The 27,027-nt window shown below is 57.8% G+C and overlaps 13 protein-coding genes across 13 annotated transcripts; 7 read left to right on the top strand and 6 right to left on the bottom strand.

Moving 5' to 3' along the window:
• The first annotated feature begins 117 nt into the window (after nucleotides 1-117).
• Nucleotides 118-2,683, top strand: DICSQDRAFT_177306 (uncharacterized protein). The gene is made up of 10 exons (XM_007361096.1): nucleotides 118-288; nucleotides 350-515; nucleotides 571-588; nucleotides 651-746; nucleotides 803-829; nucleotides 886-983; nucleotides 1,040-1,048; nucleotides 1,099-1,608; nucleotides 1,665-1,808; nucleotides 1,864-2,683. The coding sequence occupies exons 1-10, from the start codon at nucleotides 272-274 to the stop codon at nucleotides 2,150-2,152; spliced, it is 1,374 nt and encodes a 457-aa protein (XP_007361158.1). The 5' UTR covers nucleotides 118-271; the 3' UTR covers nucleotides 2,153-2,683.
• Nucleotides 2,684-3,267: 584 nt separating this feature from the next.
• DICSQDRAFT_77775 (uncharacterized protein) lies at nucleotides 3,268-3,944 on the top strand. The gene is made up of 2 exons (XM_007361095.1): nucleotides 3,268-3,381; nucleotides 3,531-3,944. The coding sequence occupies exons 1-2, from the start codon at nucleotides 3,325-3,327 to the stop codon at nucleotides 3,681-3,683; spliced, it is 210 nt and encodes a 69-aa protein (XP_007361157.1). The 5' UTR covers nucleotides 3,268-3,324; the 3' UTR covers nucleotides 3,684-3,944.
• Nucleotides 3,945-4,325: 381 nt separating this feature from the next.
• Nucleotides 4,326-6,111, top strand: DICSQDRAFT_48784 (uncharacterized protein; the record flags this gene model as incomplete). The annotated part of the gene is made up of 8 exons (XM_007361094.1): nucleotides 4,326-4,468; nucleotides 4,529-4,596; nucleotides 4,663-4,705; nucleotides 4,764-5,477; nucleotides 5,537-5,641; nucleotides 5,697-5,799; nucleotides 5,856-5,931; nucleotides 5,990-6,111. 8 exons carry the CDS (start codon nucleotides 4,326-4,328, stop codon nucleotides 6,109-6,111), a joined length of 1,374 nt encoding a protein of 457 aa, XP_007361156.1.
• A 237-nt stretch (nucleotides 6,112-6,348) lies between these two features.
• On the bottom strand, nucleotides 6,349-7,430 carry DICSQDRAFT_48615 (uncharacterized protein; the record flags this gene model as incomplete). Its single annotated transcript, XM_007361093.1, has 3 exons — nucleotides 6,349-6,726; nucleotides 6,784-6,943; nucleotides 7,081-7,430. The coding sequence occupies 3 exons, from the start codon at nucleotides 7,428-7,430 to the stop codon at nucleotides 6,349-6,351; spliced, it is 888 nt and encodes a 295-aa protein (XP_007361155.1).
• A 2,156-nt stretch (nucleotides 7,431-9,586) lies between these two features.
• Nucleotides 9,587-10,092, bottom strand: DICSQDRAFT_151927 (uncharacterized protein; the record flags this gene model as incomplete). Its single annotated transcript, XM_007361092.1, has 1 exon — nucleotides 9,587-10,092. A coding segment is annotated over exon 1 (192 nt), but the record flags the coding sequence as incomplete, so codon positions are not given.
• Nucleotides 10,093-10,785: 693 nt separating this feature from the next.
• DICSQDRAFT_165593 (uncharacterized protein) lies at nucleotides 10,786-11,369 on the top strand (the record flags this gene model as incomplete). The annotated part of the gene is made up of 4 exons (XM_007361091.1): nucleotides 10,786-10,902; nucleotides 10,962-11,021; nucleotides 11,095-11,235; nucleotides 11,289-11,369. 4 exons carry the CDS (start codon nucleotides 10,786-10,788, stop codon nucleotides 11,367-11,369), a joined length of 399 nt encoding a protein of 132 aa, XP_007361153.1.
• Nucleotides 11,370-12,035: 666 nt separating this feature from the next.
• On the bottom strand, nucleotides 12,036-13,474 carry DICSQDRAFT_177303 (Swi3-domain-containing protein; the record flags this gene model as incomplete). Its single annotated transcript, XM_007361090.1, has 3 exons — nucleotides 12,036-12,677; nucleotides 12,737-12,859; nucleotides 12,914-13,474. The coding sequence occupies 3 exons, from the start codon at nucleotides 13,472-13,474 to the stop codon at nucleotides 12,036-12,038; spliced, it is 1,326 nt and encodes a 441-aa protein (XP_007361152.1).
• A 145-nt stretch (nucleotides 13,475-13,619) lies between these two features.
• On the top strand, nucleotides 13,620-14,763 carry DICSQDRAFT_49323 (uncharacterized protein; the record flags this gene model as incomplete). The annotated part of the gene is made up of 4 exons (XM_007361089.1): nucleotides 13,620-13,722; nucleotides 13,774-13,790; nucleotides 13,857-14,524; nucleotides 14,595-14,763. 4 exons carry the CDS (start codon nucleotides 13,620-13,622, stop codon nucleotides 14,761-14,763), a joined length of 957 nt encoding a protein of 318 aa, XP_007361151.1.
• Nucleotides 14,764-15,057: 294 nt separating this feature from the next.
• On the bottom strand, nucleotides 15,058-16,656 carry DICSQDRAFT_97457 (adenylate kinase; the record flags this gene model as incomplete). The annotated part of the gene is made up of 7 exons (XM_007361088.1): nucleotides 16,562-16,656; nucleotides 16,150-16,445; nucleotides 15,919-16,024; nucleotides 15,751-15,859; nucleotides 15,628-15,692; nucleotides 15,378-15,570; nucleotides 15,058-15,318 (listed from the first exon to the last, which is right to left on the bottom strand). Exons 2-7 carry the CDS (start codon nucleotides 16,391-16,393, stop codon nucleotides 15,058-15,060), a joined length of 978 nt encoding a protein of 325 aa, XP_007361150.1. The 5' UTR covers nucleotides 16,394-16,445; nucleotides 16,562-16,656.
• Nucleotides 16,657-18,867: 2,211 nt separating this feature from the next.
• DICSQDRAFT_165589 (uncharacterized protein) lies at nucleotides 18,868-20,419 on the top strand (the record flags this gene model as incomplete). The annotated part of the gene is made up of 10 exons (XM_007361087.1): nucleotides 18,868-19,054; nucleotides 19,110-19,273; nucleotides 19,328-19,372; nucleotides 19,462-19,608; nucleotides 19,663-19,766; nucleotides 19,838-19,866; nucleotides 19,893-20,046; nucleotides 20,105-20,191; nucleotides 20,272-20,338; nucleotides 20,390-20,419. The coding sequence occupies 10 exons, from the start codon at nucleotides 18,868-18,870 to the stop codon at nucleotides 20,417-20,419; spliced, it is 1,014 nt and encodes a 337-aa protein (XP_007361149.1).
• A 124-nt stretch (nucleotides 20,420-20,543) lies between these two features.
• DICSQDRAFT_165588 (NAD(P)-binding protein) lies at nucleotides 20,544-21,878 on the bottom strand (the record flags this gene model as incomplete). Its single annotated transcript, XM_007361086.1, has 6 exons — nucleotides 20,544-20,917; nucleotides 20,979-21,182; nucleotides 21,271-21,526; nucleotides 21,607-21,664; nucleotides 21,720-21,774; nucleotides 21,827-21,878. 6 exons carry the CDS (start codon nucleotides 21,876-21,878, stop codon nucleotides 20,544-20,546), a joined length of 999 nt encoding a protein of 332 aa, XP_007361148.1.
• Nucleotides 21,879-22,509: 631 nt separating this feature from the next.
• DICSQDRAFT_49028 (barwin-like endoglucanase) lies at nucleotides 22,510-23,641 on the bottom strand (the record flags this gene model as incomplete). The annotated part of the gene is made up of 4 exons (XM_007361085.1): nucleotides 22,510-22,727; nucleotides 22,786-22,939; nucleotides 23,300-23,353; nucleotides 23,417-23,641. 4 exons carry the CDS (start codon nucleotides 23,639-23,641, stop codon nucleotides 22,510-22,512), a joined length of 651 nt encoding a protein of 216 aa, XP_007361147.1.
• A 1,376-nt stretch (nucleotides 23,642-25,017) lies between these two features.
• DICSQDRAFT_143246 (scamp-domain-containing protein) lies at nucleotides 25,018-26,331 on the top strand (the record flags this gene model as incomplete). The annotated part of the gene is made up of 10 exons (XM_007361084.1): nucleotides 25,018-25,234; nucleotides 25,312-25,495; nucleotides 25,558-25,602; nucleotides 25,656-25,680; nucleotides 25,740-25,758; nucleotides 25,818-25,866; nucleotides 25,918-25,935; nucleotides 25,985-26,117; nucleotides 26,178-26,219; nucleotides 26,278-26,331. The coding sequence occupies 10 exons, from the start codon at nucleotides 25,018-25,020 to the stop codon at nucleotides 26,329-26,331; spliced, it is 786 nt and encodes a 261-aa protein (XP_007361146.1).
• Between the last annotated feature and the right edge of the window lie 696 nt (nucleotides 26,332-27,027).

Here is a 27,027-nt window from a genome sequence, read left to right as displayed (position 1 = left end):
CTGGGTCAAGGGCGAGGTGGAGAAGAGCTACAGCCTCGGACTATCTATCACCATCGCTGTTACTAATCTGAACCATCATTTCTACAAACGTCGTCTTTTATTCTGTGTTCAATCTTTGCTGCCTCGTGTTGGCGCCGCCTCGTGTTCCCCCGTCCCATCCTTGTCGCCTTCTCTGACTCCCTCTAGTCCATATTAATCCCGCTCGTCATCTCTTCCACATACACCTCCCTTTCATACCTCTCTCCCTTTCCCCCTCCTCCCCTTTGGCAAGATGTTGCTCTCTCCCGCGTGAGTATCGCTCCATCATATCTCATTCGGCGGTATGATCTAATCGCGAGAGGTCCGATAGCACCTCTAACGCGAGCCTCCCCACCTCGCAGGGCTTCTGGAACAGGTTCAAGACTCCGAAAAGCAACAAGGAGGCAGAGCTGCGTGAGCAGCGGCAAGCTCAGCTTGCCCTCTCGCGGCAGCGTCTGCTCACGCTCGTTTTCGACGATATGGAGACAGTACGAATGGTGAGCATTGCTTCACATCTCCCTCCAATTCGTACCACTCACCGTAGCTCGTCAGCTCCCTAACTCGATCATGGTGTGTTTTGTAGATCAGTGCTTCCTGCCCGCTGCGCCGTAATCATACCCTTCGCGACACAGGAACTGGAAGGCCTTGCACGAGAATGGATCAAGCCACCTCCCGACATGCCACTCCATTTGCGAGTCCCCATCGAGTATGCTTCCTTGCATGCAGCGGTATGTGTTCTATCCTCATAAACATTGGCGACTTGCTGAGTACTGGCGTCTTCTAGCGATTAGTATCGGGTCCTTATATCTATGTACGCCTGCCACAACGTTCCGCCCCTCACTGTCAAGGCGCTCACTGCGTACACAGCTCACCAGCGAGGACTCGTATCAAATTGCTATCGCAGGAGTGCAAGGATTGCGAGTGGAGATTGTTTGTGACTCTCCACCCCCTCCGGATGAGCCTCCGTGAGTAATGTGGCGCTCGATGATCAAACATGTGCTGACCTGCTTTCCATTCGCAGTCCACCTCCGTAGGTTTCTTCCCATGACAAGGATCATGCATTTGCTCACAGTCCCACAGACCGCCGCCTGTGTTGGAGATGCCCGGCACGTTCGCCCTAGAGCTCGCGCCGGGACAGCACGTGGCGCTGGACACCACGATCACGTCTGACGAGCTGGACATGGCAAGAATGGAGGACGGGACGACGGTGGACGGCTCCTTCTGGGGGAAACTCGACATAGTGCACGACGGGGATGTGCACAAGATGGAGTTCTCCGGCACGCGCATCCAGAACACCGAGAACGTCTCGACCGACCTCATCGTCGACTCGCGCGTCATCAACAAGCTCGCCGTGGCCGCGAAGCCGGCGACGGCCAAGTGCCACCTGAGCATCCTTGCGCCCTCGCAGCAGTATGCAGACGTCATCCTATCCTTCTCCCCGCTCTGGAAGATGGGTGTGAGCTGGCCCCCAGCGGAGTCCGTGCCGGATAACCCGAACAGGGTGAAGTGGTTCCTTCGGGTGCATCCCGGCGGTGCCGTCGAGCACTTCGAGACCGAAATGACGGCAACATCGCTGTACTATGAGGCAATGTGAGTGATCTGCGCCTGTAATTTACGACATCCCCTGACTCGTTTGCCTACACCAGCCCGGAGCCCGGCATGCTCGATCCGCACGAGTTTATCGCGCCCCGAAATGGGTTCGCGATGTCCTTCCGCGACTTCGTCCCGCATCTTATGCGTGTTCTGGACCAGCTAGGAATGTCGCTCTTCGCCCGCACAACCTTCATCAAGTGAGAGAATCTATTTCTTCTCCTGTTTGCATCGTCTGACTTGATCACTCCACAGCAACAATTTGGCCGCCTTCTCCGCGCATCGCAACATCGCCTATCGATTCATGCCCCCGAGCAAGATCGCCGCCGCGATAGACATCTCCGTTACCGTTGAGAACTGCGTGTTCACGCGACTGTTCCTGATGTTCCGCGGCGTCACCGACGACGAGCTAGGTCTCTTCTCTGGTGCGGGCGAGAAGGAGGCAAACGCGATGAACTGGCGCGAACTCGTTGGCTGGTCTGAGATGTCAAAGGATCAGACGATCTTCCGGATCTTGGAGACCTCTGTGCTCGAGGTGACGTAGGGTGCTCTATGGCCCCCCTTTCCCCGTTTTTGTCGTTGCCTTTCTCGCTAGCTTGCGAATCTTTCCATACATGTTCCCGGCCCTTCCGATATCCCTGCTCCTTCATGTTCGATACCTGTCTACGTCGCATTACTTCCATTTATTGCACATAGTGTTTTTCTCGTTGGCTTCTGCATGTTTGTGCTGCTTCACTGGTACCGTCCCACGTAGTCTTATCACTCAATTAGTGTGTATCCCGCGCGCAGGTGCGCTGTATTACGGCTCCTCAATGTCTCGTATCATCCATCGCCGTTCGTGCTCACTTCACTTTACGATCCCCTTCCCTTCCGCCCCGTCGCTAATCACCCACTTACGACCGGAGTACTTTACTGTTTTCGCACTGGGACAGTCCCTGCCCTGCTCGCTGTCTTCGCTGTCGTCTGTAGTTCCACCATGATCATGACCATATGTAGCCGTGGCACGTCTCGCGATCTCATGTCCATATTTTCTGATCCGTCGCTGTACTGAGTACATAATGAATCTTCATTCCCTCGCCTTGGCATGCTGCGACTGGTGAAATCGATCGTTCGAACGGGGAAGAAGGTTGTTGTCGATGGAATCGAGTTGCTAGCGAGACACCGACTGGAATAGAAACCTTGCTAACTGAGGGCGCCGCCGGCCGGCCAAGGCACCTGGCAGCTGAGGGAGGCTGATGCCATGGAATCTCATCGCGTCGCCCATCGACACTCGCTTAGGCGTCCAACACACTCTCACTCCACCCTCACCTTTGTCCGCCTCTGTCTCTGTACACTCTCCCGCCCTCGCCCACGTCTGTCCAACTCAGATTGCCAGCGATGAGTGCCGCAGGCGGTCGAGACGCAGAATACGTACAGCACGGGTGCGTCCCCGCCGTTGCGATCGACGCGCCCAACGCGCCTAGACGGCTCCTGGGCCCTGGCTGACCGCTGCTGCTTCGCGCATCTGCTGCCACACACAGGAAAGAAGCCTCGTCCGGCTCTGGCGCGCTGCACAATCGAGCCGGCACCGGCCAGTCGAACGAGGAGCACCACTACTACGACGAGGGCGACGACGACGACGACGACGACTTCCTGAACGAGTACGCCCACGAGCGGCTGCCGACGGAGCCCCAGCGACTGGACCTGGAGCTCCCGGAGGCGAACCTCGACCTGACGATGACGTTCAACTCGATCCTGAAGGGGCCCGATCCCCCCGAAGACGCACACGAGTACGTCTCTCCCCTCCCTCGCCCCCCCCCCCCTCGCGCTATCCCCCGCGATCTGTATCTGTCGCGGTCGCGTATAGCCATGGGCGCTTGTGCACGAGACGGGTGTCATCGTCACGGCTCGCTCATGGTCATTGCAGGACGGAGCGCGTCCAGAAGCGGGCGAGCAACGTGATGAAGCTGGCGGAGCAGAACGAGAAGCTGAAGGCGGAGCTGCGCGCGATGACGGAGCGGCTGGAGGCGGCGGAGCGCAGGCAGAAGGACCTGGAGGCGCGACGGTCGGCGGAGGGCGCGGGGGGCGCGCACTGATGCGTCGCGCCTTGGGATTTGGCGGAGCGGACGTCAGCTCAGGCGGAAGGGTGCGCTCTCAGGTTGGCTGGCGATTGACTGAAGGGGATAGGCGGGATGGAACAACATTTGTCGGACGGAGCATCTGAGACTGGCGAGCTGCATGCGCGCGCGTAGGGGCTGCGCGATGATGATTTGTGTACTTGTATGGATGATGATACCAGGATGCCGCGCGCGAGCGGCGGCTGTTGCTCCGTCGGGGCGTTCACATTGTCGATTTGGCGGGCTAGATTAGGCTTTGCGTATCGGAAGGGGATCCGAAGCGTGCCGTTGGCCATAAGCTCATCACTCTCTGGGACGGGCGAGGGACAATCGATGGAGGATAACGCGGACGCGGCTGGAGCCTGCTCGTTCTAGAGGCAACCGCAAGCACGGCGAATCGACAGAGGACGCGGTTCGCTCACGGGGCATCGAGACCATGCTTCTGCGCATGCTCCACGGCCCCAAACGCTGCCAGGACCGCGCCTGATATATCGACCGCGTTCTCTACCCCGTCCCTCCTCTCCTCCTTCGCGTGCATATATCTGCCCTCATCTTATCTCCCTCATCCGCCAACCCCCACCATCCTCATCCCCCACGTCCCCCCAAACCACCACTACCACCATGTCGCGCCGTCCATCTGAGCTTGGAGCCCCCCACTTCAATCGCCGCCCGTCCGTGCTCGACTCGCCCATCTCGAGGAGGCAGTCGGGCACGTCCTCGCGCAGGCCCTCCATCGACCCCTCCAGGCTGATCCCCATGGACAAGTGAGTGTGCATGTCTCAGACATCTTCGGTCAGCTCTTGATGTAGAATAAATATCGACAGGGCGTCCCACATCGGTGGTACCTCCGATTTCAACGTCGTCTTCGTCGGCGCGGGGAACATCATGTTCGGTGAGTGCCCGCAAGGGCAGTCGTAGATCACGCAGTCTGGACTAACGCCATGTCCGTCATCGCCAGGGTCGGACGAGGGCCCGTGGAACCATTCCTTCCGCTTCGAACAGTGAGCTCCCTTCCGTTCCATCCTCGTGCTCGAGCTACGCATCCTCACGGGCGTGCAGCAAGCTTGGCCCGCGTCTCAAGGTCGTCGCCCTCATCGACCCCGCCGTCGAGCGCGCCACGGCCGTGCTCCAGAAGAAATGCGAGACGTTCGTGCGCTCCGCGTACGAGAACACGCGCGTGTTCAAGACGCTCGAGGACTTCGTCCGGAACATGTCCCCGAAGGACGCCCCGCGCGCGGTCATCGTCGGCTCCCCGCCCATGTTCCGCGGCACCCTCCAGCCCGGGCGCGACATCGAGACGCAGATCATGAAGTACTTCCCCGGCGTCGCGATGTTCATCGAGAAGCCCGCCGCGACCGGCCCCGCGAGCGAGCTCCCCGAGGCGTTCGCGGTCGCGAAGGCGATCAACGAGAGCGGCACGCTGTGCTCCGTCGGCTACATGCTCCGCTACCTCCGCGCGGTGCAGATGATGAAGCAGATCATCATCGAGAACAACCTGACGGTCATGGCGACCATCGCGCGCTACGCGTGCGCGTACGAGGCCATCGCGAAGCCCGACTGGTGGGACAAGTCCAAGAGCGCGGGCCCGGTCATCGAGCAGGGCACCCACTTCTGCGACCTCTCGCGCTACTTCGGCGGCGACGTCGACATGTCGACCGTCAACGCGCACTCGCTCGAGTGGGACGAGAACGCGGGCGTGCTCTCGAAGATGACCGTCGACGAGACGAAGATCCCGCCCGAGAACAGGATCCCCCGTGTCACTGCAGCTACATGGTACGGGAACAGCGTGGGCTAGACACGTTGCATTGCTGAATACGTACGTGATTATGCAGGAAGTACGAGAGTGGCGCCGTTGGAAGCTTCACCCACCTGGTCGCGCTGCAGGGCCACGACTACAGCTGCGAGTTGGAGGTCTACGCGGACGGCTACCAGCTCAAGTGAGCTCTTCTGCAGTAGTGCAGAAGCATGAGGCGCTGACGCAGCTCGTCTTAGGCTCGTGAACCCCTACGTCCAGCCCATCCTCTACATCCGCAGACCGGGCAGCGACCTCGAGGAGAGCCACAGGTTCCCTGACGATGATCCGTTCTTCTCTGAGGTTAGACCCTCTCAGTCTCATTGTGAGACCTTAGTCTGACCTAAGTGGTTATGTAGATATCTGTGCTGATCGACAACATCGAGGACATCGAGGAGGACCCTGAGACGGCTACGATTCTGAGCTCGTTCGAGGGTGCGTACCTCGCTACGGACACGATTACTGAATTGATGCCTAATACTGGGGTCTTTAGACGCATGCAAGACTTATGAGCTGACCTGGGCTATCCGTCTCTCCGCGGAGCGCAATCGCAAGGCGAAGCTGGATGCAGACAAAGCTGCTGCTACCACGGCGGCGGTGGCCGCGGCTGCTTGAAAGGATGGAGTGCACTGCGGGGCAGAAAAATTCGGGACATGGACATTGGCTGAAGCAAACGCGTTGTTGTACGATGTCTCGTGAGACACTAGATGGAGAATACAGGCACGGACAGAGATTGATGTTATACAGATGTGGGGGACGGAAATGGTAAAGCGATCGCACAGCATTGCAGGCGACAAGGAACAGGCTGGTAGTGAGATGGAACGGGTACACTCTGAGAAAATGAGGGCGGTATCAAAGGTCCTGCGGTAGATGTTCTGAAGGGGACCCTGTCGCCTGCTTCTTGGCTGGATGCGGTGCATCTGAGAGTGGAGGGTCAGCATCCTGCGACGAGGTCGCATCGAGAGCATCTCCATGCTTCCGTTTCGTGCCGACGACGAACTCCGCATCGTCCGTTTGCGTATTGTCGACTTCGGGGGCACCACTGACCGGAACATCGGCTGAGGCAGCAGCCTCCTTCGCTGCCTTGGACGCCTTGGCGGCGCTGTCAAAGACTTCGCGCAGATGTTCCCTCAGCTTGGGCATCGTTTTGAACGGCTTGTCACAGTGCCCAGGGCAAGTCATGTCCTCCTTCAGGAGCTTCTCGTATTCCTTCTTGTCTATATCCGATTTCTTGACCGTCGTCAGCCGTAGGCGCCGTGCGGGAAGAGTGGAGTGAAGCATGCTCACCATGGCAAACCACGTTGGCTCCACGCCGGGGTCGAACCAAGAGAGTACATCGTCGAGATGTATGAAGAAGCCGACCGTTGGATGGAATGAATTCAAATGCTTCTTTGATCGCATGTACTCCCCGCGAAACTCGGTCGACATGATGTGCAGATGTATGTGCCTGTCGTCAAAAAAAGCACGCGCACGCCACACAGGACGCGCAGTCAGCCACGCTCGCTCCGCGTCCAGACAGGAGTCCAGGGGGGAGGCGGAAGGAACAGCACACACTGGAGGTGCCTGAGCTCGAGAGGAACGTACTCCAGCGAAGGCACGGCGTGGAAGCCCATCTGTATCCCCCACTTGAACCCGCGCTGCTTGACCATCTCCTCCTCGATCAGCGCCTTCGCCTCGAGCGCGTCCCGCCGGATGTTCCGCAGCAGGCCCTTGGCCTGCTCGCGCGGGAGCTGCAGGAGCGACCGGATGTCTTTGAGGTTCGCCGCGGTCAGCGGCGGGCGGATGAAGGGGATCAGGATGAAGTGGAAGTAGGCCTTGGGGTACTTGTCGAATATCGTGACCGAGAAGTCGGAGTGGCATAATTTCACGGTCGGCGGGAGCGTGTTGGGGTCGACACGTTCGGCGTAAGTGCGCAGAATTGTCAGATGTGCCATTGAGGAGGCTCCGTTACTTGCGTGCAGGCAGGGTTTCAAAAAGTGTACCAACAGTTTGAGAAGGGATCATGGGCGCTCATTAGAACCACCACCCTATTTGGCTCCACGTTACCGGCTCTTATGGCAATTCGAAGGTGGGAGCCCTCTGTTGGTCCCGTATACTGCGGCTACGTACGACCCGACGTCTTGTATCTCAGATACGGTCCATATTTGTGAGTCTAATATTTCAACCACTCCCATCCCGGTTGCCAAACGGCGCCTAATAGTCAGCAGTGGCTGGTGTGAATTTGACGGAGTATGCTTCAAGGTCGTTCAGCCTCCGGGGACAGTCCACCTACCAACTTCCTGCATGAGCAGCCTCATACAAGCAGTCCTATCGATCATATGTATTTGTGTGCAAATTCGCCAACAGAAATTTCCTTAGGTGATTGTTCACAGATGATATCCAGCCCTGCAACCCTCCCGCGCTACCAACCCCGACTACGCAGCCCGAACCGTCTTCATGTTCTTGTAGCATCCCCTCGCCTGGGAAAGGAAGGATCCGCTGTCTCTCCAAGGTTGGGCAGCCTCACATCTTAGCGATTGAGTCCTGCAACCCCGCATAGGACTGTCCACTCTGCATAGCAGACGTCGGCGAGGAGACTCATTCCTTGGACCATAACCGAAGCGAGCGAGTGCGGAGAAGCTGTTGGGGTCCTATTTGGGTCGTACTGTGTTGTTCTAGACTGGATGGTTGTGGCTTGAGTGTCCGGAAAATTCCTGTATGTTACGAAGCCATCCTACGGACAGACTTCGATTCTTGGATGTCGGGAGGGCACCTGTATCCGCAGGGTGACGCTCCGTTCAAGTAACTGTGGCAGTTGTGGGGAGTCATTCTGTGATGCTACTTCCGATAATAGCGCGATGAAACCAGGATGCGTCAAATATATCTCGATATATAGTTCGAAGGTATACACAACGTCATATTAGAGAAAGCCTACGACCATGTAACCACAAGCAGTGGCGAAACTGGTTGACAGCAGGCTACGTCCGTCGCAGGGGGATCGTGGTTGAGACCAGCTTGAGAAAATCGTTCGGAACCGATGGATGGGAAGAAATGGGACGCAAGACGATGTGTAGCTCACCGGTGCGAACTATGATCTGGAGGTTGACCTTTGTGACCAGTACATCCTATGTCGGCTAGTCCTGCTCCTCCTTCCTCTCGGTGTATCCGCACTGTGGTAGAGTAGCAAGAGGCAGGATTTATCTTCGCGGAGGGATCGGAAAACAGTCTTCAAGGAATCACAAGTTCTTCGGCGCGGGATATTGACGGTCAAGTCGGACCAAGAGGGTATGGGATCATGGTCCAGACCTCGACCTCAAGAAAATAGCATGAGGCGTGAGGGAATGCATTGCAGCCATGTCGGTGGCTCGATGGTGGAGATAAAGCAGGGCTTGAGGCGACCTGAACGTTGGGGAGCGATTGGAGGGAAAATAGCAGGATGCCGGTCGTAAGCTGCAGAAATGAATGGAGGCTGAGGGGACGTCTGTGAGACGGCTGCGGTGGCTCTGAGTCGGCGGGGGCAACAGGGGCGAGGGGCGCGCGGACCGGCCGACTCGCGGAGTTGCGCCACGAGGGGGCGGCGACCACCTCGCCGGGCCCTCGCCTCTTTCTACTCGTCCTCCCCTTCCACAACGCTTCGCTATGCATGTAGATGTGGATCTCCGGTGCTTTAGTTAGGTACCCTGCTACCACCGCCTCGACGGCTATCTGACCCGTCTCGCCATGTGGTGCGCTGGGGTCGCTTCTCGAGTTTTTTGCGGCTGGAAAAATCGGAGGAAGTCCAAATCGTCCTCTCTTCAGGCCTCTTTCATGTTTCCGCACCTCTTGCAAGGTTTGCGTCTCTTCCGACATAGTCACACCTTTCCCGATTGGACGTCATCAAGACCGGCATAACTGACTGGCCGCGCACGACCAGCCTGTCATACAGATCTCTCCGACGTCGTGATTTTTATTCACAAGGACGACCACTCGTGCTGTACGACTTATCTTTTGTGATACACAATCCATTGAGGATGCGTCGCGCATCTGGGGATGGAGCCAGGTGCGATGCTGGAAGGCTCAACCACCTTTCGGTGCGTCCTCATTTTCATGTCTTTTTCGTGCTGTTGTGTACCTTCCTCTTGATGCCCACATCTTGAGGTCAGCCTCTTGTCCTCCGCCAGCACTTGCACGCAGACAGAGTCACAGGTTGCTGCTGTACAAGGTTGTGGCTCGCCCTTCGATACTGGCTTCGCCTCTTGAAGGCACGCACACCAGAATTGATGCAGACCTGGTTCGTTATGGGTCATCACTCCAGACGTAGGCATTGGCGCAGCTCTTGATGGTGGATGTGGTGGTTAGAAACTCACCCGTTCACACCGCGCTCATCCTATGACTCGCTCGCGCTTGTGACATGTGACACGTCTGACGTGACATCCACCGAATCCGGCAGTGGTGGATCGGCTGTCTGGCGATGAACCTGCAGCAGGGGATCGTCAGCCACGCCGATATGAGCTGGAAGTGATCGCGCACTTGTGAAGGGCATATGAGTGAAAGCATGATTCCTGTTGTTGGCTATGGAACCATGCTAGGACGGGTTGTACGATGGGTCCTGCTTCTCCGGGCCCCTATCCAAGTAACGAGAGAATGTACACACTGATCTGGCCGTTCAGGTCCCTTTTCCTGGAGTCATCAGCCCGTGTTGGTGTCATAGCTACGACCACTCTGCCGGCGATCGATCATATAGGCAGAAAGTCCCTCAGATAGGATGGGACTAGTTACATCCAGAGTACTAACGGCTTCTCACCCTCGTGAGCCATCCAGGTCAAAGCCATGCCTGGCTGCACGACTTGTCCGTCTCTGTGACTCCCTCCGAGGCGAAATCGTTGACAACGGATTCATGAATGTAGCAAAGGCGAGGCGGGTATGGTGATCAGCGGCAGGGGTTCGAGCAACGTCCGCGGAGGCCTTGGTGGCGGCGAGGCAAAACGTGTGCCCTGGGCGCCGGCGCGCAATGTCGAAATCCTCGCAGAGTCGGTATCAATTTGTGCCAGAAAGAGGTGCGCGAATCCGTTCTGGGTTCTTGCGCTTTGCGCACCGCTGTGCTTCTTTTAAACGAAGAGGCCAGCCGAACCTGTAATCTCCTTTCCTCCTTCTCTCCTTCCACCATCTCCTTCGTCTTCCGGTCATTCCTTCCTTCTACTTGACTCGTCTCCCCTCGCTCTTGCTTTCCTGCTATAGTTTGATAGTTCCGCTTCCTCGGTTGTCTTTTCCTTCGCTACAGAGCAATATATGCGACGTCTTGAGCCGCCCTATCCCTCCTTCACCCTGGTCATGAGCAAGGCACAGAATTTCGATGTGTCCCGCCTTCCTGCGTACCGCCAAAGCTACCTCGAGCGTTTCCACCCATATGCGCGCGTCTCGACGCGTCGCACGTCAGAGATGCTCATGGTACGTGTCATCATCGGCTCCTCACCATGCATACACGCCTGACGCGTTGCAAATCGCAGACCACAGTCGACTACAGGCACGGGGAGGCGGCAACGGGCGGGGATCCAGCGCCCTATGCGGTGAGTGCTTTCTTCCTCTCTTCAAGCCACTTTCCTTATCATCATCGCCCTTCCTCTGCTTCCTTTCTGTCAGCGTTCTTTAGAGCGCTGCGAGGAGACGCATGATACCCAAGCGTCAGGGTACGAAGATCCGCCGGTTGTCGATGCCGAGTCTGGCTGCGAGGTGCCTATCGAGGAGCGGTTGGCTCGCAGCAAGCTAGCTGACGCACTGTTGGTGAGCTCAGTGACCCGGATCCTCCCGTGTCTACATGACTGACCATACGATAGGAGTTACTCGGGGCTCTGCGAACCAGGTACCTGACCATGCAAGCGGTCCAGGGCTTTCTGAGCTCGGGACCGACCAAGTAAGCTCATGCTCGCACTCCCGCTGTTCTTTCCAGCGCCAGGGGCAGCCCCTCGTCTTTGAACCCAATCAGGGCATCCGTCGCAGTCGATACGTCCATCGCAATTTGTTCTTGATATAACTCTCGGACGTTAGCTTGCTCTCCCATCAACACACAACATTATCTGTATATGTAGCATATCACCTTCGCAGATCACCATCTGTGTCCTTACTTGGGGAACACTTTCCAAAGTTGTATCATACCAGATCCTCGTGCTTGCTACCCTGATTCCATCTAGTGACACTCTTCGTGTAGATATATTGCTTCCAGTCAGTTTTTGTCTACTTACGGCCCTTCTACATCTTGGAATACGTTGAAAAACCAGACATATTCAGTTCAAATGTAACCCAGAGGATGACAACCTCGTAGCGGATGTAGTCAATAATGCCGCCCTATAGACGAATGGTTCAGCGAGTTCGAGGCTCTGCTGTGCAGAGTCGTGTCAGTCAGGGCCTGACTCGCGACTCGCCGGACATCATACTTTTTATAGTGTTGCTCGAGTATGCGTGAATCTTGAGCAGCAGCAGCAGCGCCATGCCAATGCCTGATACACAGACTGTGCAGACTTCCGGGCAAGAATCGTACGCGCGGGGAAGACATCAAGTACAGTCTATCATCGTCGGCGACCACACTAAGCATACATCTCATCCCAACCCTCGTCGTTCGACGCCGGCCGCGTAGGGTCCACGCCAGCCAGACCGGTCGTTCCCCCAGATGGCGGCCCGTCTGAGGGGGGATCGCCTGCCGCCACCTTGGCCGCAGCTTCCGCCTCCATCTCCCTCACGATGTCCCACATGTCCTCGTCCTCGCCCTCGTGCGCAGCCTGTGCCCGTACGGGCGGTTTCGCCGCGGGCGCGCGGGGCTGGCGGTCGGGAGGGACGTACGGCTCGTCCGGGAAGTCGGCCATGACCGCGTCCCACATCTCCTCGTCTTCGTCTGCGGTGGCGGGTGCGCCCGTCGGTTGCGGGCGGGAGCGGGTGTCAATGGGTGCTCGAGCGCGGGCCGCTTCGTCCTCGGCGATCATGGCGTCGATGTCGAAGTCGTCGTCGAGCCCGCCCTCCGACGCGGACGTGGGCGGCAGCGAGGGGCCGCGGGAGGGCGCGGGGGAGGAACGCTCGTCCTCGGTCGCGACGGGGACGTCTGTGGCAGGGGCGGCATGGGGGTCCTCCTTGTCGGTGTCGCTGTCGGAGCTGTCGTCGGAGGCGTTCGGGTCGGGGAGCTTGTGGCCGTTGATGAGGCCCTTGGCTTCGTCTCGCCAGACACCGAGCGCGACCTGCGACGGTCGCGTCAGAGACAGCATGCAGGGAGGGCAGTCTCAGGAGGAGGACGTACGTGCATGCGCTTCGAGTGGCAGAGCTTCTCGACGCGCTGGACCGTGTCTATGAACTGGGCGTTCGGGTACATCTCGTGCGCCCAGAAGTGGTACACGGTCAGGAGCCTGTTGAGGTCGGACAGCTGGAGTCTGGCGTGAGGATTGCAGGGCGCAGGAGCGCTGGACGCACGGCTCACCTCGTGGCCCTTGCCCTTGGGCTTGAAATTCTTCGTCTGCTTCATGAGCGCAGGGAACCCCTGGGGCCCAAGGAGCCGCCCCTCGTCCAGGACCGGCCGTTTCTTCCGCGCGGTCGTCGTGCCCTTCTCGCCCTTCCGTCCATCCGCCTTCGACTTTGCTCCAGCCTTGTCGCCTCCGAGGTCGCGCGGGGGCGAGCTGCTTGGGAGGATCTGGTGGGGAGTGAGCGGAGGGAGGTTCGCGCCTGCTTGTCGCTTCAGGGTGTCGACGTCGAGGGAGGGCGCGAGCGCCTGGAACGCAGTCTCCGGGTCGTCAAGGTCGTCAAAGAAGGCGTCGATGTCGGGCTTGGACGAGCCGGGCCTGGACGCGTAGTGTGTCTTGGAGGTGGAGGGAGCGTCGTCCTCGGAGCCGGAGTCGAGAAACAAGGTTGAGCGTGGCCGGGCGGGGGGTTTGGGGTGGCTCGTCGAGTCGTCGTCGTCATCGTCAATGAGTATAGGTGCAGACGGGGGCGCAGTGGAAGCAGACTCGGCCGGAGCGTCCCAGATGTCGTCGAGAGAGGCCATCGTCGTCGTCGGTGCTTGTGAACTCGAGACGCGCGCCGCGACGCGTGCCACAGACGCGTCCGTCACGCGGTCACATCTTATTTTGGTCACTCGCGCGCGATAGCAGCTTCTTCCGGGAACACTCAGTAAGCTTACAGCTCTTGCCATGTCCCCGGTCCCTTTTCCAGAGCCTGCACTGCGCGACCCCGACGTCGAGGAGGGCATCAAGTACTGGGAGTCGCAGCCCGCCAACTACGACGGCGTCCTCGGTATGTCCTCCGCCCTCGCGTCCGCCTTCGCCGAGTGATCTCCCTCTCCAGGTGGCTTTGGCAACGGGGTACGTCCCAGGCTCGCTCCCTCACATGCACACCACCGCTCAGACGCACGATCGCATCACATATAGCCGCTCCCCCGGGTGGACGCCCTCGGCTCGCGCCAGTTCCTCATGCACCTCCTCCCCGAGCTCTGCGCCGTCCCCTCCGCCATCCGGCCCCTGAACGTCCCCGCACAAGCCGCACAGAGACGCACGCGCGCGCTCGACGTCGGCGCGGGCGTCGGCCGCGTCACCGCCGACGTCCTCCTCCACCTCTTCTCCGACGTCCTCCTCGTCGAGCCCGTCGCGCCCTTCGTCCGCGAGGCCCTCCGCCGCGGCCGCGCGAGCGAGGCCCCCGCCCCCGCCCCCGCCCCCACCCCGGAGAGCGCGGGCGCCGACCCGGACAGCCTCGAGCTCGTCCCGTGGAAGGGCATCGCCGACGGGCGCAAGAGCGTCACCTTCGTCCAGGCCACCCTCCAGGACTTCGACCCCACGCGCCCCGGCAAGGCGAGGGTGCTCGGCCGCGTCGGCCGCGTCCCGCCCGCGCACGAGGACGACCTCGGTGCGGGGTTCGACGTCGTGGTGTGCCAGTGGTGCCTCGGCGCGCTGAGCGACGCCGACCTCGTCGCCTTCTTCCGCAAGTCCCGGGCGGCGCTGCGCGATCCCGCCCGGGGCCTCGTGCTCGTGAAGGAGAACCTGTGTTCGGAGGAGGGCGGGCCGCGCGCGGTGTTTGATGAGAGCGACTCGACGTTGACGAGGTACGCTCGAACGGTTTTTGTTTTTGGGGGAGGGGGGGGGGCGTGCTGATCATGCTTGATCGCTCTGAAGGTCCGATCTCGCGTGGAAAAAGTGCTTTGCGGATGCCGGTTTGAAGGTGGTCGACGAGCGGATCCAGCGAGGTTTCCCGGAGGGGCTCTACCCTGTAAAGATGTACGTTCATCCTTGTGGTCTGTTGTCACCCGCTCATTTCACTCTTGGTAGGTATGCTTTGAGGTGACGGCTGCTCCAGACCCCAAGCATACGATGCACGCGCGCGTCATGCAGCAATGTCGTACTCGTTAGGACTACTAGAGGTATACAGGTACAGCATGGGAAGAGACCACGTGCTCGTGGTATAGACACGACGAGATGGAACGCATGCGTGCCCAGCAGGCGGGGAAAGAAGCTGAATGCATAGGAATGTATAACGTGCTAGCGGTAACTCCGTTCGTCAACGTGCCCCCAAAGCCGGCTGGCAAATAAACTGAGCACCTGAGACAAGGGGAAGAGGGCAAGTCACCTCAGGCCTCCTTTACCTTGTCGGCAGCTCCTGCCCGCGCCGAGCGAGCACGGCATCCGACAAGCTTGTCCGACGCTTGCCTTCCTGCCGCTCCTTGACAGCGGGGAAGTTCGTCCGGACCACGCTCTCGAGCTGGGGCCAGATCTCGTCGGACGTGCGGCCGGCCAGGCTCACGAGCTTCGTCGATGTCCCGCCCGCCGCCTGGGCGCCGTAATACGCGAGGAGCGGGGAAGTCGAGGCGTAGAACTGCTCGAGGCGGCGCGCGAAGGTCTCCTGCACGACGCGGACGGTGAGCGCCGTGAGGGACACGCGGAGAGAAGAAGATGACGTACGGGATTGTCGTCCGGACGCTTGGTGAGGGGCTCCCCGGTCTCGTCGTCGTGGCCTGCGACTTTGGGCGGATTGTACGAGAGATTGTATACGCGGCCCGAGGGCAGATGGACCCATCGGTCCGAGATGCGGCTCAGGATCACGTCGTCTGGTACGTCGAGGTTGACTATGAGGCTCAAGGGCGTCCCTTGTTGTCTATGAGCATGGGCTGTTCAAATGTAGTGCGAGGGGGATGTGCGGGGAAACACCTACGAAAGGTGTTCGTCGAGCACCTTGCCCTGGCCAAGCGTACGCGGGAAACCGTCAAGTATCCAATGCTACCGCCGAAGACGAACGTGAGTTGATGAGACGACGATTCCTCACGCCTGGACATACCTTACTACGTAGCAAATCGAGCTTACTTGTCACGACCTTGAGCATGATTTCGTCAGGGAGGAGGCCGCCCGCGGCGACGATCTCCTCCGCCATCAGACCAATCTCAGTCCTGCGCACGACATTGTCTCAACGATGTGACGGCGGCAGGAGACGTGGTCGAGAACGCACTTTTCCGCGATGTGCTGCCGAAGCAGGTCCCCAGTAGACAGCGACACAATGTCATACTTCTTCACCAGCCGTGAAGAGAGGGTGCCCTTCCCAGCGCCCGGTTTGCCTATTTGGAAGACAGTCAGACTAAGCCCGCGACAAAATACGATAGCGCCACCACGTCCAGGTTCGCGCGACGTCATCGGTGCGGCAGGAAGACATACGTCGCGCCGTCTCAGAACACGGACTCACCGAACATGATCATCCGTAACGTCTGTCCTCCACGACGGACTTCGTTGACAGGCGCAGTCTCAGCGCGACCGGTATTCAGCGCGAACGGGATCGCCTTTTGGGACGCGGAGGACTGGCTGATCCCCCGCACTGCAACGCGGGGAACGCGAGCACGCCCTACAAGCCTCGCAGGTGCGGGGGTGGAGGACGCGGACGCGAAGGTGCTCGGCCGACGGAAGGAAAGGAGAGGGCCCGGGACCGACATTCTGCTCTGGAAGAACCGTTGTGCAGACGTGGGGGGATCTCTGGCAACAAACCTGATAGTTCCGAGGCCAAGTCCGAGGGTCAAGTTCCGAGCGAATTACGGGACGGCGGTGGAAGGTGATGCGCGTTATTCAGGCAGCTCTGATCGCACGAGAGCACGTTGACGTACCTCGGTGACCCAGGGGCGACTTCGCGTCCAACGAGACGACACGAGGGCGGATGGGACGCGACACGAAGGTGAGAGGGAGAGAAGGCAGCGTCGGGGCTCCGCCCCCTATCTTTCGCGCTGGGGTTCCCCAAAGCTCGGCCAGCTGAGGGTTTCTGCCCTGGCCAAGACGTCACGCGATAATTCACTCATGCGCAGGCGCTTTCACCGTTAGTCAGGCCATGTTCTGGGCGTGTCCCGCCCCACTATGTAAGTACTTGACTGGTTATAACCATCAAGCCCCCAGGTTTCGTAACACATCCGAATCTTGGAAGCGCCTCCAACTGGCAGAATTCGTACGGCATTGCGGTTGCTATCGGGCCGGAGTTTGAGGCTCGCGCCCCGGCATGAAGCCTTCAGGTGCGGATCGCATGCTTACATAACGTCATCCATATGCTGAAACAACTCCTAACTTTTCTCTGGCTTGCGTATCAGGGTATATTTGCGAGATCCCGGGCCACGAAACTCAGGCTCAAAGTGGAGAGGAGGTCGCGCGAAATTGCACACCACTTCTACCTGAGCGAGCACGCAAGAAGTCCATGTACCCGCCACACATGCCGAACATTGGCCTGCTGATCATGCCCATTCCAGGAAGGCGCCAGCTAGCTCTCCGTCTACTCCACCCTCTACGCACCGCGAACGACAAGAGCAAACCGTTACAATAATCTTCTGACTACACCATCAAACCACGGGAGTTCTTGGGCAAGTACACCCATTGACTTGCGACCTATCGTATGTTGCCGAGCAGCCGACCCATTAGGTGTCCATCTAATCCTACCATGCGTGAAACACGACTGACAATGTCCACGTCCAGGTAGCTCACTGACGAACATCTCTAGAGGAGTGCGTCACCATCCACAGCCATCCTGTGACCGGGTCTACACTCGGTCGGCGGATACTCTCGATGTTCAAGTTTACACGGCTCACATCAGGAGACGGCTCTCCGTACATTCCTTGTGAGCGGCGACCATTATCCACAGCCAAACTGAACGCTGATGGCCTCGCACCTCCGTAGAGGCGTGCTTCCGATCGAAGTCGTAGTTCGCCCACAAGCTATCGACCTCCCGCTTGATGCTGCTGATGGTCTCGCGATGCCATTTCCATCTTTCACAGGCCTCGGATCCTAGCCACTGAACGAGGATTCTTTCTCGTTATCAGGCAAGCGCATCGTGCGGTTGTAACGTGGATCACGGGGCTGATTCCGAAACTACCAGGCGATGCACGCCAAGTCCTCCCCATTCTAAAGGTGGAACGGCAGCACTGCCTGTGGGTATCGTTCTCGGCGATGGTGCAGCGAGGTTTAGCAACCGGCTTGTATCGTGCATAGTGGTGTCTGCCGAAAAAGGTTTGTTAAACTGAAGCTGCCGCGTTCACTGCACCCGACGTCCTATCTGCCCCCGGTTGTTACGACTGATTCTCAGGGTGCGAGTGGATTGGCCTCTACGGTCACGTCCGTCCGTCGAGGCGTGTGCGGAACGATGTTTCACCATCGTTCTACCACATGCACGGCCCAGTAACTAAGCAGTACTGCTTCACAGCCTTATTCGACCTATGAATCCACACGGCGTCTCACGAAGACTTCGATTTTTGACATTGACAATCAGAAGTCCTGTTAGCTGTACGCTACCGTTCAAGGTCGGGAGGCCGACTAGAGAGCATTCTTCCGGCCAATTTATTGTTAAGACAGCATCAGAGATTTGTGAATGCCGAGTACGCAGTGTACGTATCAGGTGTAAAGCCCCTCAACGTGGGTCGTGCGTATCTTTTTCTCTATTCACCCAGATCTACTCATGCTGCACAGCCTCTCCGCTACCACGGTCAAGGCAATGTCGTAAAGCACCTGTCCGGAACTTGTCCTATCAGCCTGTCACCACAAAACGTACCTATCGCAAAAGAAGCTCTCCAAGATCAAGTATTTGGACTTCGAACCATCGGAAGGTTTTGCGACCGTCAAACCACAGAGCAGACTTCCCGTCGTTTTCCTCACGAGAAGACTGTTCCCAGTTCACTGAAGACGGCGCTCCCAGACGGGCACCGGCTCTTGATGCCTTTGTTGACATATCATTTCATTTATCGACTTCGACGGAGCTGAATTGCCGGTGCCAGGGCCAAGGTCTATCCTCCCCGTCGCGGCTGACCCTCCTGTGAGATAGCGTTAATCAGGCACTCAGGTCAGACGGGCCAGAGTACTTAAGTTGTTGATCACTGAGGGTCCCCCTTCAGCTGGGCTCAATCGTTCCTCCAATCTACAGTCAGTATCCACTCTCGATATGTCGACGACCGCTGCTGGTTCGGACAGCTCGTCCACGGGAGAAGTCACGGAGCTGGTGCTTGAAGTGCTTCAATACTACGAGACGAGGCGAGTTCATACCATGTCTCCGTTCTCTTTCAGGAACCTTGACGTTCTGACATCGGCTCGTAGTCAACTAAGCCAATATATGGGGGTGGCAATGCTTGGTACGTTCGTGAAAGGTCTTCACTCCGTACCGTCTAATCCACATCCCCGCCTCAGGTGTCGTGTTCTACGAGTACCTGATAACTTTTGACCTCGAAGTTCGCTATATCTGGGGCCGCCGACTGACATGGGCTAAAGTGGTTTTCTTGCTCAACCGGTACACCACTCCGGTATACTACATTGGCCTCGTTTTCCCTCTCCTCCTCCCTGCTACAAGACTAGTACGCGGTCTTTGTTCCTCAGAATTACTGTTTCTCAGCTCACTTTCCCTTTAGAGGTATGCTACGCTCCCGTACGCTATCAAGCTTACCAAAATTGATGTAGAGTGCAGCTGTATCAACCTCAGTTATGTGCAACGAGTTGTAGCGATCGTTCAATATTTTGTGTGGGCAGGCGGGTGTCCCCCTAGAATTTCGCCGATTACTACGGCGATCACTTAACCGACCTCCTTTTATCAGCATTCGCGGGGTTACGGATCTATCCCATCAGCGACAAGAACAGATTCATCACACTGGCTGTGGTGTTATTGTCCCTCTTCCCAATCGCCACGAATATGGTACGATGCTCTTTGAAGTGCCGGATGGTTTCAGGACCCGCTCACACAGTACAGGTCGCCGTTATACCGCTCCAATTGGGCATAGGCCATATTCCTCTGCCGCCTCATCCTACCTACTGCGCATTTGACGACGCCATGAAGTCCTCCGAGTTCCACGAGTAAGCAACCGTGTTTTCTACCAGACTAAGACCGTGTGGTGCGCTCATGCTGATACATCTCGACCAAATAGGCGTAAGACTTCCTCCATTGCCGTGTTCAGTGCATGTGCCTGACAGCACGTCTAGTTGGCTTGCTAACGAACGTCCCGCTCATCCTCGTGGAAGGTATAATCGTTGTGGTGATCCTGCTGCGGACGGCGACTGTCGTTCTCGGCCGAAAGGAGTTGCCGACGTTTAAGTTCACCCGGCTCGTCATGAGAGACGGCATCGTTTACTTCTTGTAAGTTGCAACCAATAACACAGTAATGCTTGCGCCTGATGCTGTAACGTCCGTACAGAACTTTGATGCTGATCAACGTCACCAACGTGGCGACATACTTCACCGACTCTACGCCGTATGCCGACTTCTGTACGATGATCAGTGTGTACGTCTGACTCCCTGCATCGACTCCGCTCCTCCACTAAAGCCATTCACTACTAGCCTGATGCCGTTGATAATCTCTAGGTACTACTTCAATCTTGCAGGGATCTCAGATATGAGCGAACGGACCAGCATTCCTTCTCGTTGGGAGGTACGCGATTAAACCGCGGGACGGCTCGTCACGCTGACCTGACATTGAAAGGGCATGGCGACCATCTCGTTACCAGTGTGAAAGCTGCGGGGAACCGGCAGTGCAAGTGAAGGCCGTAGCGGGTTGCGGAGAAGGGGTTCGAGAATTAAGACACAACGTGTACAATACTATCGTGAAGTTCTTGCACACTCAAGCTGTAGTCACTTCACACAGGCGCCCCAGCCTGCTGCTGGCTCTTTTGTCCCTTCTGGTGCCAGCCAATGAGCTCCCTGATAGCCTCCAGCCCATACGGCCCGCGCACGTCCGTCCGCGATTTATCCGCCGCGATGCAGACCGCCTCGGCGACATGATCGACATGTATGGGCGGAACCGTGAGCACGCGCGCGATCGAATTGAACGGGGAGTCCACGAGGGACTCGCGGCCCGAGACAGGTCGCGGCATGAGGGAACCGAGCGTGCGAAGCAGGCCGGCCGGGGTGGGGAACCCTGCGGGGTGTTTTGAGTGGATGGTGGCGGATAAATCGAGGAGGGCAGCAGCGGGGGTGATCATGGGCCGGAAATGGGGATGGTAAATGAGAGCTGTGGGGACAGGTTAGCTTAATGCACGTTGTGTCAAGCGTGTCAAGGGTTCGACACGTACTGGGCCGGATGTACACCGCCCGGTACCGGGCGTTCTCCTGGACCATCTTCTCGATCAGCACTTCGGCTTCTCGTTTAGTCTCAATGTAGCCTGAGGGAACGATAGGGCGGTTGCAGTCTTCTGCAGAGATGTAGATGAACGCGCGGGGACCGTCTGTCTTTACGACTGGCTCGGATTGGAGGAAGGTCTCGCACACGCGTACAGCTAGCGCAGAGCGGGAGGCAATGAGAAAATCGTCGCGTTTTCATCAAATCACGCATATACGCAGAAAATTCCATCGACGGGCACACACCTGTGTCGCGGTTCAGCGTCTCGTAGCTGCCCTCCCTCCGCTTGCTCTCCCTCTCAAGCGGGTTCGCAGAGACCCCTCCCCCAGCCACAGCAGCAGCGACGCTGCTCACGAATCGCGGCACGTTCCCGTCCTTCAGCGCGCTCTTGTAGCCCGACTTCTCGAACAGCGTCCCGATCGTGTGCACGACCGCGGTCACCTCCGGGAGCAGGTGCGCGTACGTCTGCGGCTGCAGCGCGTTGCCCTGGTGCCACTCGACCTGTGCGCGCGCGACACGCGCGATCGCATACGATGCAAGATGAGCGTGCGGGGGAGAATGGGGGCGAGAGGGAACCACACTTTGTGCACCCATGCGGGCGTATGGCCTTTTGGCGTCTGCCAGGGCTTGCCTGACGGGCTGCGTGTACGGGGGATGAGTGGTGCCCGTGACCCTGCTAGAGTGTGCGACGTACCTGATGCTTGCGACCTTCATGCCGCGTGCCAAGGCGGTCCTACACACGGCGGACCCTGCGGGCATCTGAGGACACGGGGCACAGGCCCAGGGCATGTGCGAACGCACCCAGAAAGCCGTTGCCTCCGACAACTAGGATCTTCTGCGCAAAGGGTTGCATGCTGTACTTAGGCGTTGGTTGAGCTGAGGGACATGGAGCAGCGTGGCCTCATATAACTAGCGTTGGTTCAAGGGCGAGCGGTAGATTGCGTCCGACGTCGGCGACGTCACTCGCGAGGCCAGGGCGCGACAGATCTCGATCACACGCACCCTCGCGCGTCCGATCATGTGCTCTTGCTCGTAAGATGTCTCTGTATCAACATTGCGCCCGGGCGCACAAATGTTCACCAAGTCACACTGGAACCTTGCAGGGCATGCCTACACATGTGACATGTATTGAAAATGCTCTAATAGCGACTCTTGAAAAGCAGCCAGACAATAACGATACGTTATAACAGCTATACACCGGTGAGTAGCAGATTGCAAAACTCCCGCTGAAGATGGAGAGCGCAGAGAACATATGTAAAGCGTATCGTAACGGATGAGTAGCGAGAGGTTGCGGTGGATCCCTCCGCCTCCAGGGTCGTCAGTCTCGTCTCAGCCATCTCGCTGTCATCCACTGCCAGACGGTACGCATGGCGCTAGGCCTGGGGCATCGCCCCCCAGAGAACCAAGATCAGAACAATAAAGCAGGAACCGGATCCCAAGAAAAAGCGGGTTGGCGGTGAATCGGCAACACAGTGACGCGCCGCTTAGTCAAAGTGCCAGACAATGGGGACCTCACCCTCCTCCTCGGTGGCGATGGAGGTGAAGGCAGCGAAGGAGAGATCGAGGTCGTTCTCCTCCGGGCAGGTCGGGCACGCGTCAGCAACGGTGACGGTGACGCTCTTGCCGTTGTTGGTGTTCGTCGCTGTGATCTTGCGACCGCAGTTGGACGACTCCTGAGAGAGGTCACCGTAGCGCTTGGTCTCTGCATTGAGAATCAGCAATCATCGCTCCACCACGTCTGCCAGGGAAATCCAACTTACGAAGAGCAGCAATGAACGCGCTGTCGGGGTGGACCTGACCGCAGGCACCAGCATTTCCACCCTGGTAGAAGAAGGTCGCGTGGCCGCCAGTAAAGTCACCGCTCGAGGAGCCGGTGGACGTAGGAGCAGCTGCACTTGTCTTCGTAGACGAGGCCTTAGTCGTGGCATGCGTCGTGACGGGAGTAGAAGACGAGTGGGACGAAGTCGTGGCAACGTGCGTCGAAGTCGTAGCGACGTGCGTCGACGAAAGGGTGACCGAGTGCGCAGAGGACGAATGGATCGTAGACGAGTGAGCGGTCGAGGCAGCAACGTGGCTGCTGGAGGGCGTCACGGTGCTGGTCGGCTCATCGTCGTCGCAGTCGTCGCCCTCATCATCGGTCGAAGTCGGGGCCGCAGAGGAGGCGGTGGAGGTAGGCTCATCGTCATCACAGTCATCGCCGTCATCACCATCGTTGCCGCCGGACGAGAGGACCTGGCTCTGAGTAGGAGCTGCGGACGAGGCAGTGGACGAAACGTGGTTCGCCGGATTGCACTCGGGCGCGCGATTCTTCGCGAGCGTCTCGGTAGCCTGAAATAAGTCGTCAGTCGACGTTAATCCCCACCGACGCGAATCGTGATAGATGTGACTTACGAGGAGAGGGTGGCAGCACTTGTCGAAGAAGGTCGTGTTGTGCTGAGCCTCGCAGTCGAGAGCCATGTACCTAGCGTGATAGACCTTGTAGTCCTCAAGGTAACCCTCTGCATAGGTGGAAGGAGGGGTCTGGCGGGCGACATGAGCATGGCGGTGGGGGATGACGATGGCGGACGCGCCGGCGACGGCGGTGAGAGCGACGAAAGCGAGCGTGAAGAAGTGCATGATGGCGATGTAGGAGAGGATAGGGGCTTTGACGCAAAGGAGAGGACTCGAAGAATGAGAGCGTAGAGACTGTCGGTTTAAGAGAGCGACTGCTGTGGAAGGGACGGGAAGTCAAGCAACTGTCGAAGTAGACGGGGGCAAGTGATTGGAATACTTACCGTCAAGAGCACGCCTGGGAGGCGAGGAGGGGAGGACGGAGAAAAAGAAGGTGGGTGACGGAGAGCGTACGGTGAACACAATGTACGGACGACGACCGCGCGCGACCCACCGGCCTTTTTATTCTTTTTCCTCACCTCCGGCCAACGCCGCAGGCGCCCATGTACAGCATCCTCTCCGAGCTTGCACCCCCGATATTTGCACTCCCCGCTCCGCTCCAGCATGCCTATCCCGACCCAGACCTCGGACTACCATTTTTCAGTGCCCGCGTGCCTCAAGCCAAGTTCGCTCGAGTCAGGTAGTGCAAAATTGTGCCCTCGCGCCCTCCGAACCCGGCCCCCCCAAATAGACGTCTCTTACCTCGAATATCGCCGATGCGCAAGGGGCGTCCGCAGCCACATTATGCCGCAGCCCGAAGCATCGAGACCGTCCGGTGCGCCGTTGCCAGGGCTCACCGCAGCCCTATTCCGAGCGCGCTGGTGCGGAGCATCAAGACCGTGCTGTGGCTCGAAGACGCCGTACCACGCGCGACAACATGCCAGATCCATACAGCTATATGGCATATCTGGAGTTCGACGACACCGTGCTCTCATTAATGACGTGGGCGGTCGGCGGTTCGCGGCTGGCCGGAGGAGCGTTGCTCGGAAGCCCTGAAAACACTGGGCGAGTAAGAGAACAGCGTCAGAGTAACTGGTCGTGGAAAATACCTGTTACTTCCGTACTCGCCGTGTGAGACACGGCCACCCGAGTTGCGGCTGAGAATTCCAAGGGCCGTGTCCGCTAGAATTGGCGTGACGTCCAGGGAATGAATGACGCTTCTTGGCATGACGACTACTTTACTTATTCATAATTGAGGACGTGTCTGCGCGCTAACCTGTCCGTCTTGATGTTTCTTGAGCCGGTCCGTCAAAACAACAGGGATCTCCTCGTCTGCTGTCCGAATGCCGTTGGCCCAAGACCCTGCGGTCCAGTTTGTTGAGGTGTCGAGAGCAAGTAGCACAGCAGCGTATCTATGGCGGCAGAGACGAGGCAGACCGCTCAGATGAGCAGGGGACTTGTTTGGGCGACCACAAACCCGGCGACCACGCCAGCACAAGCGTACAGCGCCTAAGCCATTCCTGCACTTCGTTCCACCACCCCCCTAGTTGTATAAACCCTGGCGGCCCTATAATCCATCATGAGTATGGCTTCTGAGGTGCTTGGTTGCGGCTTTGCGTCTAATGTCTGGCTCCGTCTCGCCAGGTTATAACGAAAACCCCTTTGCTTCTTCGCATTCTCTCGACACGAATCCGTTTGAAGACCCCGTGAAACCCACGGACAATGACACGCGACTGGAGGAGTTGAGGCAGAGAGAAGCAGATCTGGCAAGGCGAGAACGCGAGCTTGCCCAGAAACAGGACCACATCCGGAGACACGGCCGCAACAACTGGCCCCCTTGTGAGTGCAAGCTCTCATCCGCAGCTCTCCGAGCGAAGAAACTGAGCCTTCCCTCGCCCTCGCCCGCGGAAACGTAGACTTCCCACTGCTATTCCACTCAATTCGAGATGAGATACCTGAAGCGTCGCAACAATTGATCACCCGCTTGTATCAGATCTGGCTTGTGCTCGCTGGTACCCTGGTGGTGAACATGGTGGCCTGCATCTGTATACTTGCGTCTGGCTCATCCAATGGTGGCAGCGATCTCGGTTCAAGTATTGGGTATGTTGTACGATATCTCCAGGAGTGGTTGTTTGTCTTACTCGGGACCCGTGTCCACGAAGTTATGTGATCTTCATCACCCCTTTGTCTTTCTTGCTATGGTACCGGTATGTCGCTACACGTCGTGCTCAGTCGACGCTTTGCTGATTCAGCTCTGCAGTCCTATCTATAATGGTTACATGAAGGTAGGGTCTACGCCTCTAGTACACGGTCGCTTTCACGCTGAACGCATTGCCCATTACAGGAGCAGGCACTATACTATTGTACGCAGGTCTCTTGTGTTTTTAGTCCGCGAGTGCTACAATCTTGTCTTACTTCTCAGACCTCTTTTTCTTCTTTGGAGGATTCCACCTGCTATTCTCGGTGTACATGTACGTATCGTCTCCGAAACGCTACAGATCTGAGGGCTGACAGCTGGGTAGGATCATTGGGATCCCAAGGTACCTAGATAATGCTGCGTTCGCAGCATCGCACTAACTCCGCTTCTAGTACTGGGTCCGCTGGTCTCATCCAGACTATTCAGGCTTTCACGAAGCCTTCGCTTCCTGCGGCCATTGTCGGAACGGTAGCCACTGTCGGATGGATCGCGCAGGGTGTCGGCTTGGCCTATTACTACCGCCAGGTAGGTCGGCCCGTCTTCGCGCGCGTCGTGTCATGACGTTGACCTGTGTCGTACCACTAGATCTGGGCCCATCACAATGCTGCTGGACACTCCGTGGAAAAGGTGTGTACTCTAACGTATGCAGGTCGACTCACGGCATACTCATCGCCGTACTCCTCAGGCAAAGACCGAGCTTGCTACGCACGGTGCGAAAGCGTATTTCACCCGAGGATAGAGTGATGTCTTGCTATGATTGGAACATCTGAGCCTGTTGTATGCCATTGCGTACTATGTTACGTCTTGTCTGTGCCAGAGATGGGCGAGGGACTGATGACACCGGGGGTCAAGCGTGAGAGAGTCTATGGTTTCCCTACCGATCGCATGTCATAACTTCAGGCATTGTAGAATTCACTAGAGCCCAGAACGTTAGTTTTTCGTCCTGGTGCGCTACGTAGCGGGTGCAAGCGCTCAACCCGGTTTTTGCCACCGAAAACTTTTTTACGCGCTGAACTTTTTTTGTCTTTCTTTGTACAAAAACAAACTTCGACGAAAGTTTTTTGTACTACAATGACTATTTCGCCCTTTCATAGCGCGTCCGTAGCGGCTCCGAAGTCCGGTCTGCATCGATGAGTCCGTCTAGTATATAGCGTGCACCTAATGCACCGAAACCGATACTCGTCGCCCCTTTCCCTTGTGTCAGACATCCGTTTGCCCTCTTGTGATGCTCGATCTCGTCGAATCCCTCCTTTCTTTGCTGTCCCCTCGCCCGCATCTGTCACAGGCCCTTTCGCTCCGATCTCTCACTCTTCTTGTCAATCTTGTCGCCCACCTCCGTCCACATATCACCTGGTATGAATCCCCACACAACATCAACAATGCCTGCGCCTTGTCTCCCAACTTGAAGTCTTTCTTTGTGCGGCTCTGGATGTTG

Source organism: Dichomitus squalens (assembly GCF_000275845.1).
Source record: "Dichomitus squalens LYAD-421 SS1 unplaced genomic scaffold DICSQscaffold_2, whole genome shotgun sequence".
In the NCBI taxonomy this organism is placed as follows: Eukaryota; Fungi; Basidiomycota; class Agaricomycetes; order Polyporales; family Polyporaceae; genus Dichomitus; species Dichomitus squalens.
The sequence above is the reverse complement of the archived record's forward strand: the minus strand, read 5'-3'. Positions and strand labels throughout refer to the sequence as shown.